The sequence below is a fragment of the Heliangelus exortis genome, chromosome 25, assembly GCF_036169615.1.
Source record: "Heliangelus exortis chromosome 25, bHelExo1.hap1, whole genome shotgun sequence".
Classification (NCBI taxonomy): Eukaryota; Metazoa; Chordata; class Aves; order Apodiformes; family Trochilidae; genus Heliangelus; species Heliangelus exortis.
The window spans coordinates 5323306-5339015 of NC_092446.1; the positions used below are offsets into that span (position 1 = coordinate 5323306).

Here is a 15710-nt window from a genome sequence, read left to right on the forward strand (position 1 = left end):
CGCGAGCCGGGCGCGGAGGAGGGCGGGCCCTTTTTGTTTGCCCCTGACATTCCGCTGGTTCGCAGTGTCCCGCCGGCGGCGGAGCAGCGAGGTGGGGTCCTGCCGCTCACACCCCCCTCTGCCCCCGCACTCTCGCCCCCCACCTTCCCACCCCCCACCTTCCCACCCCGGCCCGCTCCGCCCCGAGCCGGTGGGGCGGGCGCTGACGGCGCTTCTCTCTCTGTCTCGTCCTCGGTGCCGCAGCAACAGCAGCAGCAGCAGCCGCCGGCGGGTTAAATGGTTGCAGCGCGGGGATGCTGGGGAGCAACCTCAAGAGCCTTCCCGACGTGGAGCTGGGCGAGGAGGAGCGCGGCTACCGGCGGGGCCCCGACGGCGGCGCGGTGATGCCGAAGCGGGCGAAGTCGGCGGCGCCGGCGGCGGGGCCGCGGGGCGCGGAGCTGCGCGTCTTCAAGGCGAGCAGCGCGGAGGGGCGGCTGCCGGCCGGCTCCAACCTGCGCAAGCAGAAGTCGCTCACCAACCTGGCCTTCCTTACCGACGCCGAGAAGAAGCGGCAGCTCTACGAGCCCCGCTGGAGCGACGACATGGCCAAGACGGCGGCCACGGGGGCGGCGGCGGCGGGGGGCGGCCGGGGCGGCGGCGGCCCCCGCGGCCGGGAGGCGCCCGCCATGTCGCGGAGCCTGTCCCGCTCCGAGCACTCGCTGCTGCCGCCGCGCCCCGCCGGCCCCGCCAAGCCGCCGCCCGCCGGCAAGCCCAGCCGCATCCCCCGCGGGCCCTACGCCGAGGTGAAGCCCCTCAGCAAGGCCCCCGAGGCGGGCGGCGGCGGCAGCGGCAAGTGCGACGACGAGTTGCTGGACGGGAAGGGGCCGGCGGTGGCGGCGGGCGCTGAGGAGAAGCCCTACCTGAAGGTGGACCCCGAGCTGGTGGTGACGGTGCTGGGCGACCTGGAGCAGCTCCTCTTCAGCCAGATGCTGGGTGAGTGCGGCCATGGCGCCCCGCCGGCCCCGCTCGCAGGGGATGGGGAAATGGCGGGGGTCCCCCGGGGGACGTGCCCAAAGCTGCGTTGGTGTCCCTGGTGCTGAGGGAGAAGGTGCCATCGGCCACCCCGGCGCCCTCCTCTTGCCTTCTGCCCCCTGACGAGGGGACAATGGCAGATGTCAGTCACGCTCCTTCTACCCCCCATGTCCTTTTGGTCACCCCTGCTCTCCACACCCCACGGGTGTCCATGGGGGTTGCCCAGCCGGGTGCTGCAAACGCTCCCCACCATCGGGGCAGCTCTCCCTGGGGCTGCTGCTGCCTGTGCTGTGAGTGGGGCCAACGCTTTGGGCAGGAGGCTACAGATCGAAAGCTTGGGCTCTGGCTGAGGAGAGTCCTCCAAGGATGCTGCCACAGGGTTTGCTTGAACTGGTTTCAGCCTGTGGCTGCTGGTGCCTTGCTGTCCCAGGGGGTTTGATGGCAGAGCCCATGTGGCCAAGAGCTCCTTGTCTCTCTGGTGGGTTTCCATTGCAGCAATGAGTGCTGGCCCCTGGCATGGCTGTGCCACTCATCTTGGGACCCTCTGCTCCCATCCTGGGCTGTGGTGCTGGGTCTTGGTCCAGGCTTGCCCAGCCCTCACATTTCCCTGGTGGCTGTGTGCTCATCTCTAGGAAACCATCACAGCCCTGGCAGCTCTCTGCTTCCCACTGGAGCCCTGCGTCCCCTGTGTCCCAACCAGCAGCACCTGTGGGCTTGGCTGGGCAAGGACTGTGAGGGTCTGCATCTCAAAGATCTCCGTTTGATCTGGCAAACTGGCGTGAGAGGGTGGCAAGCAAGCTCTGCACAGCTGTCACAGTGGTTCCTGTCCCCTGGATGGCCAGGTTTAAAGCTCTGGTGGTGGGTGGGGGAACAGCAGTAGGTACAGGCAGGGCTGGGAACCCTGGTGTGTCCAATCCCCTCCAGTTTGGGACCATCTTTTGGAGGCCTGGGAGGTTCTCCAGTGCTTGGAAAGCTGGTTTAAGATGCCTCCTCCTACCTGCATTGCGAGCAGAGCTCTGCTGTGGGGACAAAAGGGATTTGGCCCAGCTGGGCACTGTGGGGGAGGGTTGGAGAGGTGGAATGAGCTGGAGTATGTGTCAAAGTCAGGCATCTGTAAAACGGTGCTTCCTGAGTCCTGCTCTCTGCTGCACACCCTGCTGCTGCAGGAGCCTTCAGGGTGTCACAGCCCTTGCTCCAGGGCACGGCTCTGGCACAACGTGGACATGGAGCCTCCTGGACCCCTTCCCCCAGCCCCCCAGCTGTGCACAGCCATGGGAGCAGTGGCAGTGGTGGGCACCATCACCCTGCTCCATCCTCCCCACCTACTGGAGCAGCCCAGCACTCGCTGGGGCTGCCCAGACACCTCCTGGGAAGCCACGGAGTGAGCTGAAGGCATGGGCAGCAGTCTGTGAGGATCAGCAGGCTGGGCATGTGAAATCAGCCACAGCAGGGGCTGTGGGGGCTCAGGCTGCCCTGGCTGGGCTGGTGATCATCCGTGCCCTAATGCTGAGGGAAGACCAGATGCCATGGGAGCAGGGCAGGGTTGCTGGAGGATTTGTCACTTGTAGGACTAACAGATCTGCACCCGCTGCTCTTGGCCTGGGGAGATCTGGTCCCTCTGTGATTCTTGGCTCTCAGGTGGGGGTTTCCTTGTCACCCCTGAGAGAAATGATTGCAGCTTTCCTAAGGGTGCAGGACTGGCTCAGGTGTTCTGGGCTCCTGGTTTGCTATAGTACCAGAGATCCTGCCTGTAGGACAGGGACTTGTGCAGGGACTTCAGGTGCCCCCATCACCTGATTGGGTTCATGTGGTGGTTTCCTGGTCTCTGCCTGTCAGGGGCTGCTTCAGGGCTGACCTTGACTTTGGGAGGTTTTGAGCATCCCTTTGCAATGCATTTATTATTTGCAGGCTTAGTCAGCTGGCTCACAGGGGGCAAACTCTGCTGAATCTGTCCTCTGAACCCCCTGCTCTGTGTATTTGCTGAAATAGATCATTTTCCAAGACACATGGACTGCCAGCCTTCCTGCAGTGGGGACTGAGGGATGGTTGTCCAGTTGTGTTTGGGGACAATGCCTGGGGTGGACAGGGCAGGAGCTTAGCCCTGCTGAAATGTTGCTTTCCTTCCATGGGGCTCTACCTCTCATGTTCATGGGAGTTGTGCTCTGGAGTCAGACCTGCTTAGCCAAGCCAACCATGACCTGTCATGTCCTTGACAGCCTGTGGTGGGGATGCCAGCAGGAGCTCGGGGACGTGAGGAGGAGGCAGCAGTGACAGTGGTGGTGGCTGCTTTGTCATTTTGTACGTGCCAGTGGTAGAACCACAGCTGGAGGTGTGCAAGCCTGGATGCACACTGAGCTTCTGGTCCTGACCCCTTTCTTTGTCATCGGGTGCAACTCAGGCAGATGAAGCATTCTCTAGGGGTGGTATTACCTTCCACAACCTGGCTCCTCAAGAGAGAGGTTGTTCCTGTGCTGGGGACAGACCCAGAAAGGACAGGATTGTATTTGCTCAGGAGAGTGGAGTGGGCTTCACACCTTGCTAGGACTGGTGAGTAGGGCCAGGAGGGGCTTGGGAAGGTGAGAAGGTTTCTCTGCTGTTTTTATGGATCACTTGGCAAGAGAAACATCAGCCATATCCAGACTGGCATGATAAGTCCCAAAATCTTGGCTTCTCCTGGGAAGAAAGAGTTGCAGGGACTTTCAGCCTCTGCAAATCTTGTCCTTGAACTGTTGACCTTTGTTGAGGAGCCTCTTCCTGTCCCCAGCTCCCTGCCCTCCCAGCCGTGGTGCCTTGAAGAGACCTCACGTGTCTTTGGTCTCCACACCTGAGTTCTCATATCCACCTCGTGCTCCTTGTGCTCCTCCTGCCAGAAGCACTCCAAAGCCTTTGCTGGCCAAAAATACAATTTATTTAATAGTGGCCAAATGTTGGCTCTCATTCAGTTGCTTCTACTGTGTCATCTCTTTGATGACACCAAAGCCTTTGTAGGGCTGCTGGAGATATAACCACGTTTACAGCGGAGCAGCCTGCTCAAGATGGGAGAGGTCACTGGGACACAGCAACCACATGTGCTTTGTAGAGGCTATTTCCAACATCCAAATTATACATTTCACATCAACTGAAGACTGAGGCTTCTCATCAAAGCTGGCTGGCAGCTGGGGTTGCTAATTACACCAGGGTACGAAGGGCACATGGCCAGGGGGGTGGAAGAGGTTGCTGTACAGAGCTTGTTGTGCCTGTGTCCGAGGTGTGGAGGTGCAGCTGGGCTGTGTGTGAGATCATTAGTGCTGGGGGGTGGTGTCCAGCCTGATGGCTGCACTTACCTGCAGGTCCCCAGAGCACCTCCAAGATCCTGCAGTTGCTTTCTGCAGCTGTTTCCTTGGCCATCTCTTGCTGTATATGGTGCCTCTTAAGTGTCTGCTAATTGGTATAAGTGAGTAAGCAGGCAGTGCTCGTGGGCTGGTGCCCAGACAGACACACGGGAGATCCTGGGGGAGGTGGTGTTCCCCAAAGCTCTCTCTGCAGGAGCCCTCACAGCCCTGCCAACCTCTGCAGGGATGGCTGTCACCTGGCCCCGAGTGGCCCAGCAGGGATGTCCTTGTGGAGCCCTGGACCCTCCATGGTGCCCATGTGCAGGCAGGGCAGAGCCAAGCAGTGCCAGGGCTGGGTGGGCAGTGGGTGGTGGGCAGGAGAGCACAGGCAGATGGGCTCCTTGAAGTGCAGGAGCTTCATGTCATATCTGGCTGTGTTTGGTTTAAAAAAGAAACCATGGCCCAGGAAAGACACTTCCCTGGTACCTGCTTGGCTGGTGTCACATCCTGTGTGAACGTGTTCCTGACTCTGGTGGAGGCAATCCCACCAAGGTATCCCTTCCCAAGGAGGTGATCCTTGCTGGCCAGGCACATGACATAGGTTTAAGGGAGCACCTCTGCCCCACGCCATTCCACCCTCAGCCCTGTGGCATGCCTGGCTGTTTAATTAGTCTCTGATTGCAGGGCTGTGCAGCAGCAGCCAGGCTCCCTGGCAGGAGACCATAGGAGGTCAGAGACCAAGTAGCTCTTCCCAGGGACTGGAGTGGGTTATTGCCTCGTAAAGCGGTGTGGCTGCCCTGATTTCACTGTCACACTCATGTTATTCCTCTCTTAAGGCCCCTGTGTGATGGCACCTCTACAACAAGGTTGGGGATTTATTTCCTTCTGGCCACAGAGCTGGAGCCTGCGTTTGGGGTGGGGGTGAGGAGAAAAGGGTACATGGTCGTGTTGCTGCTTCCAGCCTGCCCCGGGAGCTGACAGTGAGGAGTGGATGTGTCCTCTCTCCAGTTGAGATGGCTGCAGTGACTGGAGAGAAGCTCTGGAAATGTGACCCAGGGCTTTCTACTGAAGCTGTTTGGGATGTACCATGTTCCCAGTGATCCTGGCAGTGCAGAAGAGTTCTAAAAAAAAATACTAAATTCAGACTTGTCTTTCAAGATTTTGCATGGGGAAATAGCAGAGACAAATTGCTCTTGAAGGCAAAAATACTTGGGGATACACTGCTGAAACAAATTCCTCCCTCTAAGAGCCTGAAAATTGCTATTCAATTGGGTCTTTTCCACTAACTGTATCTTACCTCCAAATCCAACATTTCTCCACTGAGAAAATGTGTAAATGATAACAAATGGTACAAATTGTAGGCAATTCTGGAAGTGCTATTTGGGATCTGCTGGTGGGATGTCACCACACTGGGGCCTGGGTGATGTCCTCTCAAGGCCTTGCCATCACATGAAAGCAAGAGCTGAGGGCACCTGGGCTGGTTGGCTCTTGCAGAAGCCCAGGTCCTGCCTGGCCCAGCTGCCTCCTGAGCAGTGTGCTTCCAGCTTGGGTGACACTCGGGGTACAGGTGACAGTTCTGGGTCCTTCTGCAGAGTCTCTTACCTGATGACCCTGTCTCCAGCTTTGCATCTTTGACTTCTCATGTTGCAGCACATGTCTGTGCCCACAGTCCTTCTCTGGCACGTGTCCTCTCTGCCATTTCCCTGTTGTGTCCATTTAAGTTACCAGCTCATTCCTGTGCAGCTTCTTGTGCCAGAAAGCAATTTCCCCAGTCCTCCTTGTCCCCTCTCACTCGAGCATCAGAGCACAGCACGTGGCTGATGCTTGTGCCTGCTCCATGGGGGAGGATTCTTCCAGCTCAGCGTGGAGTCAGAGTGTGCACCCTCCAAGGTGTGTAACCTGGGAGTGACAACAGCCTCTGCCACCAACCCATCAGCCCTGGCCAGTGGGTGCCTCCTGCCTGCTCTGGCTCAGCCGTGGCCCTGCCTTGGGGGGACTGTGTGGTTTTCTGTGGGGCTGCAGCCCCAGGGTCAGCACTCACCTGGCTCTATGGTGTGGGGTTGCCCTGCTGACATCCCCCAGACTGGTCACATGTCTGGTCCAGAGCATCCTTTGTGCCACCACACGTGTGACATTTGGTGCCCTGTGTGCGTGGTGGCAGCAGCAGTGTCCTGGGGCTGGGGGTATGAGCAGTGGTTGGAGGCCAGCAGTGAAGCTGCTGAGTCTGGATCCACTCCCCGTGTGGAGTGGGGGTGGCTCAGCCCTTCGGGGGGAGCTCAGTCCTTCCCTCCAGGCTTCGCCCCTGGAGCCTGTTTGGTTTGGAGCCGCGGGGGCACAGGGTGTGGGGGACCAGGCACGGTGCAATTCTGCCAAATCCCCTTCCCTGCAGAGTCGTGTCCTCCTCTGGGCACATGGAGCAGCTCTCCCCGGGGAGCCAGGGGAGGGGTTGCCGGTTCTCCGGCTGGGAAGCAGGGAGCTGGGCGAGGCCGAGTACGTGCGAGGCGAGGAGCCGGTCCGGGGAGGCTGGGGCTGCCTCGGGGAGGGATGAAGGGGAGCAGGGGGAAGGGGGAGCAGGGATTTCCCACATTGCTGCATTGCAGCTCAGAGCCGGGGAGCTGAGCACAGAGGGGAGCTGGGAAGGCAGGGGATGCTGCATTGCAGGGCTGAGATTAGAAGCTGTGCAAATGGAGATGTGCCTCTGTCAGGCGGGTGTGACACTGGAGAGCAGTGCCCAGCACACCCACTGATCAGCTTCTTTCCTCTAATCCATTTCTTCCACGTTTTGTTTCACTCGAGCATTTCTTTTATTCCTTACGCTGTTATTTGTATTGTCCAATTGAGGCAGTATGTATTTTTTATGTATTTAATGTATTTTTTATTAATTCAGGAGAAGGTCTGAGATTCATCTCCAGCTGGAAGGAGCTGCTGGAGCTCATGTAGGGGAGCTTAGCACAAGCACAGCACAGCGGGGTGGGAGGTTTTTCCTGGCTCCTGGGAGCAGGAGGTGGCTTCAGATCCTCGTGGTCCTGGTGGAGGTGCCAGTGCAGTGTGTGAGCTCCTGGAGGTGCTGCCTGGGCAGAGCAGGGGCAGACACGTGTCCCCACGTCACCCGGCGAGGCGCAGGCGTGTCCTGCAGCAGGGACTCGTGTCTCCACCAGTGTGAACGTGTGAGTGCGCCAGTGCCGTGGGGACCACAGGGTTTTCCACAACCACCTGGTGTAGACATTGGAGATGCTTCCTCACTCCACATCCCTCTTTGGTTTTGTGTCACCTCTGTCCTACACCCTCCTGCTCACTGGGAGGTGAGCACGTCACAGCCCTCCCCATGCCAATGTACCTGCAGGGTCTGCCCTGAAGCACACCCTGAAATTACAGAAGAAACTCATGGTGAATGCAGGAATGATCTGAAGATGTGAGAGCAGTGCTGCTCTGTCCTCACATTTCCTCTGGGCTGGGTCTTGCCCAGTGCCAGTGTGAGTAAGGAGGGGATGGTGAGTTGGCTAGGAGGGACCTTCCAGAGAGAACCCAGGAGGAGACTTTCAGTCGGGAGCTGGAATTGAGGGTTTTGTGCCACGCTCACGGAGCCGCGGTTCCCTTGGCAAGTTGTGAGCTGGGCTCTGTGCCAGCTCTGTCATCTCACCAGCCGGTCCGCTGGGTTTGGCTGTGGGGTGGGAACCTCTCTTGCTGTGGCTGAGGTCCTCTGCAGCTTGCTGAAGTTGCTGGGCATTGAGGTTGTTCTCATGCAACCCAGGAAACTGGGAAGAGCTGCACTGTGAGTGCTGAAGTCTGCTGTGTTGAGTTGTAACTGCAGCATGGCAGAGGGACAGCACCACACCTTGAGCTCCAGGGAAAGCCTGAGCCACTTTTATTCCTACTTCCAGCCCTGCTGGGTGCGAGCAGGATTGCTGTGTATCCCACCTCTGCATGTCTGTGCAAGGTTGTGTGCCCAGGTTGGCAATGAGACCCTACAGCCAGACAGGCTTTTTCAGTAGTGCCCTGATGAAGTGCACTGTTTTGGTCAGACCCAGTCCTTACTGGCTGCACTGGGAGCCCATCCTTGGTAACGCTGAGCTTTTGTGAAGCTTACACCTCCACTTTTTCAGTGGGCCTGAAATGTCCCCAGAGCAGGCACTGCCCCAGCCCCTGCAGGGAGCAGCCTGGCTCTCCCCATTCAAGGAGCAGCCATGAAGCACGTTCAGAGCTGAGACTCAGGTACAGCTTCGTCGTCTGCTATTTATAGTGTGAGCTTTCAGCATAGCCGTGGGCTGAGAATAACTCACTGATGAGACACTTCTCAAAATCCTGCCTCCCTTGCCCATGTGCAGCATGATCAGCTCAGGCTTCCCGCCTGTCAGCGTGGGGTGTGCCTTGGTCCTGTGCCAGCCCAGATCAACACACAGGAGTTTACCCAGCTTCTTCCTAGCCCAAAGGGTCAGTCAGTTGGTCTGTCGTGGCGTGGCTGAACAGTCCTGTCCTTGGCAGGACACTATCAGCCTTTTTGTGGGGAGCATGGTGGGGATGCCTTCACCTATGGGCACAGTTTGGGCTCTGTAAAACCCACCCCATGGAGGGCAGCTCTCCCCCTTTGTAGCCTGGGTGTAGGGAGGTGTGGGAGCTGGCAGGCAGGGATGTGCTGGGAGAGCCAGGCAAAGGAACCTGCTGCTTGGGCTGGGGCCCGTGGGGTTGAAACTCATCTCTAATGGATGCCTCGGGCTGGAAGCGTTGGATGCTGTCGGGGTGTTTCCAGTTCACTTTGTCTCTGACTTGGCATTATATTTCCATGCTGATGCAAACAAGTGGAAGAACAGATAGCAGCTAATTCACATCGATTGCTGTGGTGCAGGAGCTCCCCGAGGTGAGCTGGAGCTGGCAGAAAACTCGCTGTGGGCCACTCGGTGGGGTGAGCGTGTCCTTCCCCAGCTGGTTCCTGGTGTGGGGCCACAGCTGGGTCATGGATTGCACCTTGGGGTGGGCAGTGGCAGGGGGCCTGGGTGCAGAGACCATGGTGCACAAGGAGCCACTTGGTTCCCGGCAGTGATGGTTTATCTCCCAGATAAGATGCACATAGACTTGGCATGGGGTTAAAATCCTGCTCAGCCTGGAGAACGTGTTGTGTGATTGCTGGCCAAGGAAAAACACTGGCATTTGCCTGACTCCCAGCTGCATACCTGAGCCTCTTGTGCCTCGGGCTGTACGTAGCTGGGGGCTCACAGATCATAAAGTGTCTTCCAGCAAATTCCATTTTGATGGCTCACCCCAGGTTGATTTGAGGCTGGGTGTATCACTGTCTGGACCTTCTGTCTCCCACCAAAAAGCTGGCTTCATCCTGATGCTGTGGGGAACATCAGCCCTCAGAACAAACCCCAGACTTCCTGCTCCTCAGTCCTGTGCTGGTGGTGCCGTGGGCCGGTGGTGCTGGGGCAGTGAGGGCTCCTGCCCTCTGTGGTGTCTCAGCCTTTCTTTGCCCTCATGTTCCCATCCTCAGCCAACAGAGGTGCAAGGGAGCTGGCACAACCTGACAGAACTACAGCAGCCCCCCAGGGGCTTTTGGCTGCAACAGGGACAGCACTGGTGACCTTCAGTACCCCAGGCTGAGCAGAGCAGGAGTTTAGGGACTGGTTTACCAGCAGACCGAGAGCCTTCTGCCTTACAGGCAAGAACATCTGGAGCAGGGCAGATGCTCCAGCAGCAGCACCTTCAGCCACCTCATTTTCATTTCTCTGAACCCTTTTAGCTGTACTTCTGCTGTGCTGTGCCAAAGAGCATCTCAGTACTGCTGGAGCACTTATATCTATCATCCGGCCATGGTCTATAGAGCACTCAGAAATTCTGTGCTATTTTCAGTTAGTTTTCCAACTTGAGCTTTTTGGCTCAGGGGCATCTGCTCCCAGATGGAGAACATGTGGCTGGTTCCTGCAAGGGAAGGGGAACAGCCCTGCTCATAAAGCAACATGGGGGATGAGCGAGGGAGTCTCTTCCTGGAGCCTGCAGGATGCTGTCAGGGCTGTGCAGGGCAGGGCCTGGAGGTTGGGATTTTAAAGCTGCTCTGAAACCCCTTTGCTGGCAGAGCTTGCATGGCGGCCTCGCTTGTGGTGGGAGGTCACCTCTCAGATAGCTTATTAGTTGTGGGGAAAAGTACAGTAACCTGGGGGCAGGATTAAAACTCAGCTCAGCTGCTGTTTGCACTGCTGAGCGCTTCTCAGCCCTGCTTCACTTTTGAAAGCAAACAGCAAGTAATACATTTTCTGGGGTGATTTCCTGGGCAAACAGTCATTGAGCTAAAACTGGTGAAACTCTTGGGGTTCCTGAGAACCTTCCTGCCTCGAACAGTCTGCACGAGCACTTGCAGAATGTAATGGCACACAAGGAGGAGGGAAATCCAGAGCTCCAAATCAGAAGTAAATTTGCAAAGCAGCTTTTCCGGCCCCGCATTCCCAAGTGGAGCAAGTCAACATGTACCATGGTGCTGTGCTGCTTTCCAACCCTCCCTCCCCGTGCCACAGCAGTGACCAGAGGGGTGAAGCAGGCGCTGCCTTTGCTGGGCTCTGGGTTTGCTTGTCCTTGTGTTCAGGGGACAGAGGTCCTGATTTGTTTTGTTGCTAAGATTCTTGTTTCCTTTGTGGGAATAAAGCAAATTTTGTTTGGTTCAGATTCTCTATAGCTTCAAAGACAAATCAAATCTGGGTTGCCAGCTTCTTTTTGTATTGCAAGAGATGCCTGTTTTCCATCCCAACCCATCCATGTTTTGCAGCTCAATAGCACATCCTAGACAATGGCTTTAGAAATCAGACGCCGGCATTTTGGACCCACAGTGCTGAGGCAACGCCAAGTGACACACGGGGTGCCAGAATTCATGCACATGGGGAGAGAGAAGGAGGAAGAAAAACTTGCTCCGATGGGATGTTTCCAAGGAGATCATGGTAATGATCTTCCATTTCCATATAGCTTTTCATCCCCTTGTGGAGCCTTCTCTCTCGTAAGCAGACGTTACGTGCATCCTGTGCAGAGAGTGCAGCAGCTGGCCTGAAAATGCACGGTGTAGAGAGGGAGCTCTGGCACTGCAGAGCAGGATCAGCCTGGGCTGGGAGCAACCCCTGAAACTGTGGGGACACTCAGGGATGTGGGATGTCCCTACCCCTTCGGGAGCACTTTGTGGTCAGTGGCTGTGGCTGTTGGTCACTGCTGTAGGGAGTGACCTTGCTGCTGAGAAAAATGGCAGCTTCTGGGTGCACCTCAGTCCTTTCTCTAATCTTTGTCACATGTAAGGCAAACCTCACATCAAACAGTGTCCAGGCCACTCTGTGCTCATGCACTTGGCTGATGGCAGCAAGTCCCCTGTTAATGAGCTGTTCAGGTCTCTGCAAGCTCAGCTGGGAGCAGCAGCCCTGGGTTCATGGGCAGTGCTGGAGCAGGCTGCATCCCAGACGGACACACAGGGGGTTTCTTCTGGCTCATCCATCCCTTTTTTCTTGGGTTGAGGCTGGCTGCCATACTGGGGGAGCTCAGGGAGGAGTGGAGGGCTCTGTGGGGGTCAGCAAGGCCCCACCTGCTGCCAGGGCATGTGGGAGGTTGGTTAATATGTGATACTCCCTCATCCTTCCAAGTGCCTCTCAGTTTCCAAGAGTAGGAAGGCAAATCTGGAGCTTTGCTTCTCCCCTGTTTAGAGATGGGTTTGGAAAAGCCGCAGTTTCTTCAGCTTTTTTTATCTTTTTTTTTTTTTCATTCTCTCTTTTCCTGCCCCGGAATTTTTCCCTGGCCTGATGAATTTTTAAACAAAAACATGGTGAAGAAAGAACAGGAGGGAGGGGGAAAACCCTGGGGAGGACATGGAGAAAAAAGTGTTCTCAAAACCAGAGTGACTTCAAGTGGAAGTGAAAGTTTAGGGTGTGTTTTTAATTTTAAAATTCCGACTTAATTTTAAGTCACAATACTGACAAGAGAAAATACCTCTCCTAATGTTCTTTTTAGTAAACCCCAGTTTTACAAGTAGAAACTGTTTGTTGAAAAATACCGTGGAAATTGGGGAGTAAAAGACCATTGCTGTGGCCTTTAATTGCTCCCTCACCTTGATGGTTGTCTGTGTTCCCTGGGGGTGGGGGACCGAGGCTGGGTGGGGGGACAGACATGCCCCCAGCTATCTGTGGGGCTTGTCTGTCTGTCTGTCTGTCTGTCTGTCTGCAGGGGATGGCAGGGTTGGTCACCTGTACCTGGTGACTTTGCCTTGGGGCAAATGTAGACAGATGTGGTTCCTTGCCTGTTGGTGCAGGGCACTGAGCAGGGGCAGCAGTTTGGGTGCAATTGGCCCAAAGTCAGCCCAGATTTTTCCCCCACCTGGAGAACCATCTGCTCAACACTGGAGAAGGTGAAGGAGGCAAAAGGGAAGATGGGGATGAAGAGGGGAGGTGGAGGCAGGCGAGGGGCTGGCTTGGACAGCCAAGCATCACCAGAGAGCCTCACCGGGAGGGCTTGTCCTGCTCCTTCCACTGAGTTTGTGCCTGGCAGCTCTTCTGTGCTTTTTACCTACAAAAGACATCTGGGGAATTTGAATTGGTGCTGTAGCTGTGAGATTGTGGACACCTTCCTGTGCTGGGCTTCTTCCCCTGCAGAAATCCCCCCCCCTGTGTCCCACTGACACCTGGGCTGGAGAGGGACAGCTCTTACTGCTCCTGCCCAGGCTGGGTTGGTTTCTCATGGCCTGGCAGATAGGCTGAGTGTTAGAAAAACAGCTTAAATCCATTGCCTCTAAATTTTGCAGAGCAGAGAGATCTTCTCACAGATGTCCTTGTATTTCATACTGGAGCAGAAAAAGCAACATTTTATGGTAATTTTTTCAATGACTTTCCATTTTTTTTTCCTCGGTAAACTGTCTGCAATCACTTACAGTGTTCCTGAAGGGATTAATTACCCTCTGGAGCTCATTGTGTGTATTTCATATTCATAACTGTTGGATGCAGTGCCTGGCTTGGATCGACCGAGGGGTCACATGGCGTTTTTTTTTTCATCCTTTTTCCCCTGTTCTGTTTTATCTGTCAGGCTCCTGGTGTGAGTGCTCCCCATTGCCGGTTCGGTGGTGGCCGGGTCTGTGAGCTGCATGGGATCACAGCTGAGTGCCCTGCTCCCTGCTCCTTTGTCAGGGGGAAGCACAGCCAGAAGACAAATCGCTTCCTTGTTTGAGTGACTTTTGGCTGATGCTCTCCCCCAGGCTCCAGTGTTGGCTCAGCTCTCCCTGCAGCGGTCCTGGCTCTGGGCTCTGCATCCTCAGTGCTTGGGCAGGGCCCCAGAGCAGAGCTGGGGAGAAGAGCTCCTTGCAGCGCTGCTTCCCACGGCAGAGAGGGCTTGTGCAGAGCTGGGACATCTTAGAGGGGACAAATCCCTGGTGCTGGGCTGCTGGAGAACCCACTGGGCCATCTGCAGAAGGTCTCATCCCGGGAGGGCACTGCCTGTGGGGCAGCCCTGTGTGTGTCACAGTCCCCTCTGGGGTGTGTAACTTGGCGTGCTCTCAGCATGCTTAAATGGTTCCTGCAGCACGCAGGGGATCAGGGCTTGTCCCTGTGCAGGGGTCTGGAGGTGAGCAGCCACTCCCCTGCTCAACATCCAAGCCAGCCGGTGTGCCAGGGGCTTGTGGCTGCTGTCACCACATGTCACTCAGCTGTTGGTGCTGGTGGGGGTGGCCACGTGAGCTGCACACAGTGGAGAGTCCAGAATCTCTGCTGAAATCCCTGCTGTTGGTGCTGATGCCTTTTTCAGGGAGTTTGCTGCCCTGCCCATCCCTGACACTGCCAAACCCACAGTAAAACTCAGCCTCGTGGGGTGGAACAGCACTTAAAAAATTCTGAAGCATCTCAGGGTCCCTCCCCTTGCCTTAAGGCAGGTGATGGATTTGGGATGAAGACCCCTCTGCCTCCATGCTGTCTCCCAGACCCATTGAGGCACCCGGAGAGGTGGTGGCTCCCATGGTTGTGGTACAGAGTCTTCTGGTTCCAAGCATTCCCTTCCATGCTCAGATTTCTGGAGGAAGACAGGATCTTCCTTCTCTGCAAACCACCCTTAGTGGGAAGAATGCAAATGATGCTCACAAAAACCTTTCCTCAGTGGGGTGCCCCACCGAGGGCACTGTGAGAGGTGGAACAGGACTGGAAGGAGCTGGAGGACAGTGCCTGAGCTGCCATGGAGCACACTGAGCCCTCACCCTGTGCTCCCAGCAGGGAACTGTCAGTGCTAAGAATAGACAATTTATTCACGCACAGCCCTCGCCCTGTGAAGGGTGCTCGAGGCACTGCACAGCAATTAAAAGAAGTTCCTAATCATAGTGCTGGCAGATAAGCAGTGTGGACTCTGGAGCTGGTGGGAGATTTGGTGATGTGAAGGATGGGTGGGAGGAGACCGGTGCTGCTGACCCTGCTGGCAGAGACCTGGAATTCCCTGTCGAGGGATGTGGAGCAGTGCTGTGAGGTGACAGGATGAATCCTTGGGTGTCATTGTCACCACTGTGCTGTGTGTGTGGCTGCTGGAGGAGCCAGGTGGAGGCAGAGAGGCAGGTGGGGCTGGCACTGCTCCTGGTACCAGGGGGGAACCTTCCCAGGACCGGTCTGGAGGAGCAGGTGACAAAGCCAGCAGAGGTAGTGGCAGTGGTGACAAGTTGGGCAGCATCCTGCTGCCCATGATGTGGGGGTGATGCGGGGACATGATGTGGGGGTGGCCCTGGGGGAGCTGGCACAGAAGGTGGGAGCGTTCACCTGCAGTAATTTGGGTCACCTCAAGCTCTCTGCTGAGCTACTGGGACACCTCATCCCACATGGGCAGGGCTGGTTCCTGTCAGATGCACGGGGGACCTGGGGGACAAATGCAGAATATCTGTGTCACCCTTGGAGCTGCAGTGCCCTCTTCAAGCAAACCTCCTGCTGCTCACTGCTCACCACTTCATCTTTGTGTGAGTGTGCTGGGTTTGCTTTGGGGTGAACATCACCTGGGCAGCTGACAGGGCAGACAAGAGAGACCCCAAAATCTTTGATGTGCGTGCCAGTCCTCAGCCCTGCCTGGGCTGCTATTGCAGATGCTGCCACGATTTTCTGGGAGTGAATCTTGCCCTATGGCCTGGTGGGAACAGCCCCCCCGGGCAGCCCAGCAGTGCTCCCCCTCCCCAGTGCTAAGGGGCAGCAGGTGGAGGGGAACCCTGAGCCTTTGGGGATCCCGGTGATGCTGTGTGCAGCCGAGCTGCTTCCGGCTCTCCACAGGCTCCTGTGCCAGAGTGAATTTGGCACCTGGCCCTCCTGCCAGGCTGGGGCTGGGGAGAAGAAAGGCTGAGCCCTCCCGGCTGCCCGTGCTGCAGGCAGGAGATTCAATTACCCCCGAGCCTGCACAATGGCCATTTATCTCTGGGAGCAAAAC

General features: G+C 56.7%; 1 protein-coding gene across 2 annotated transcripts in view; it reads left to right on the forward strand.

Annotated features, from left to right (window-relative positions):
* NAV1 (neuron navigator 1) overlaps nt 1-15710 on the forward strand; it is a 66557-nt gene that overhangs the window by 13285 nt on the left and 37562 nt on the right. For both annotated transcript variants that reach the window (XM_071768195.1, XM_071768196.1), the window contains exon 4: nt 244-972. In XM_071768195.1, the coding sequence (XP_071624296.1) occupies nt 244-972 (729 nt within the window). The remainder of the gene's footprint in view (nt 1-243; nt 973-15710) is intronic.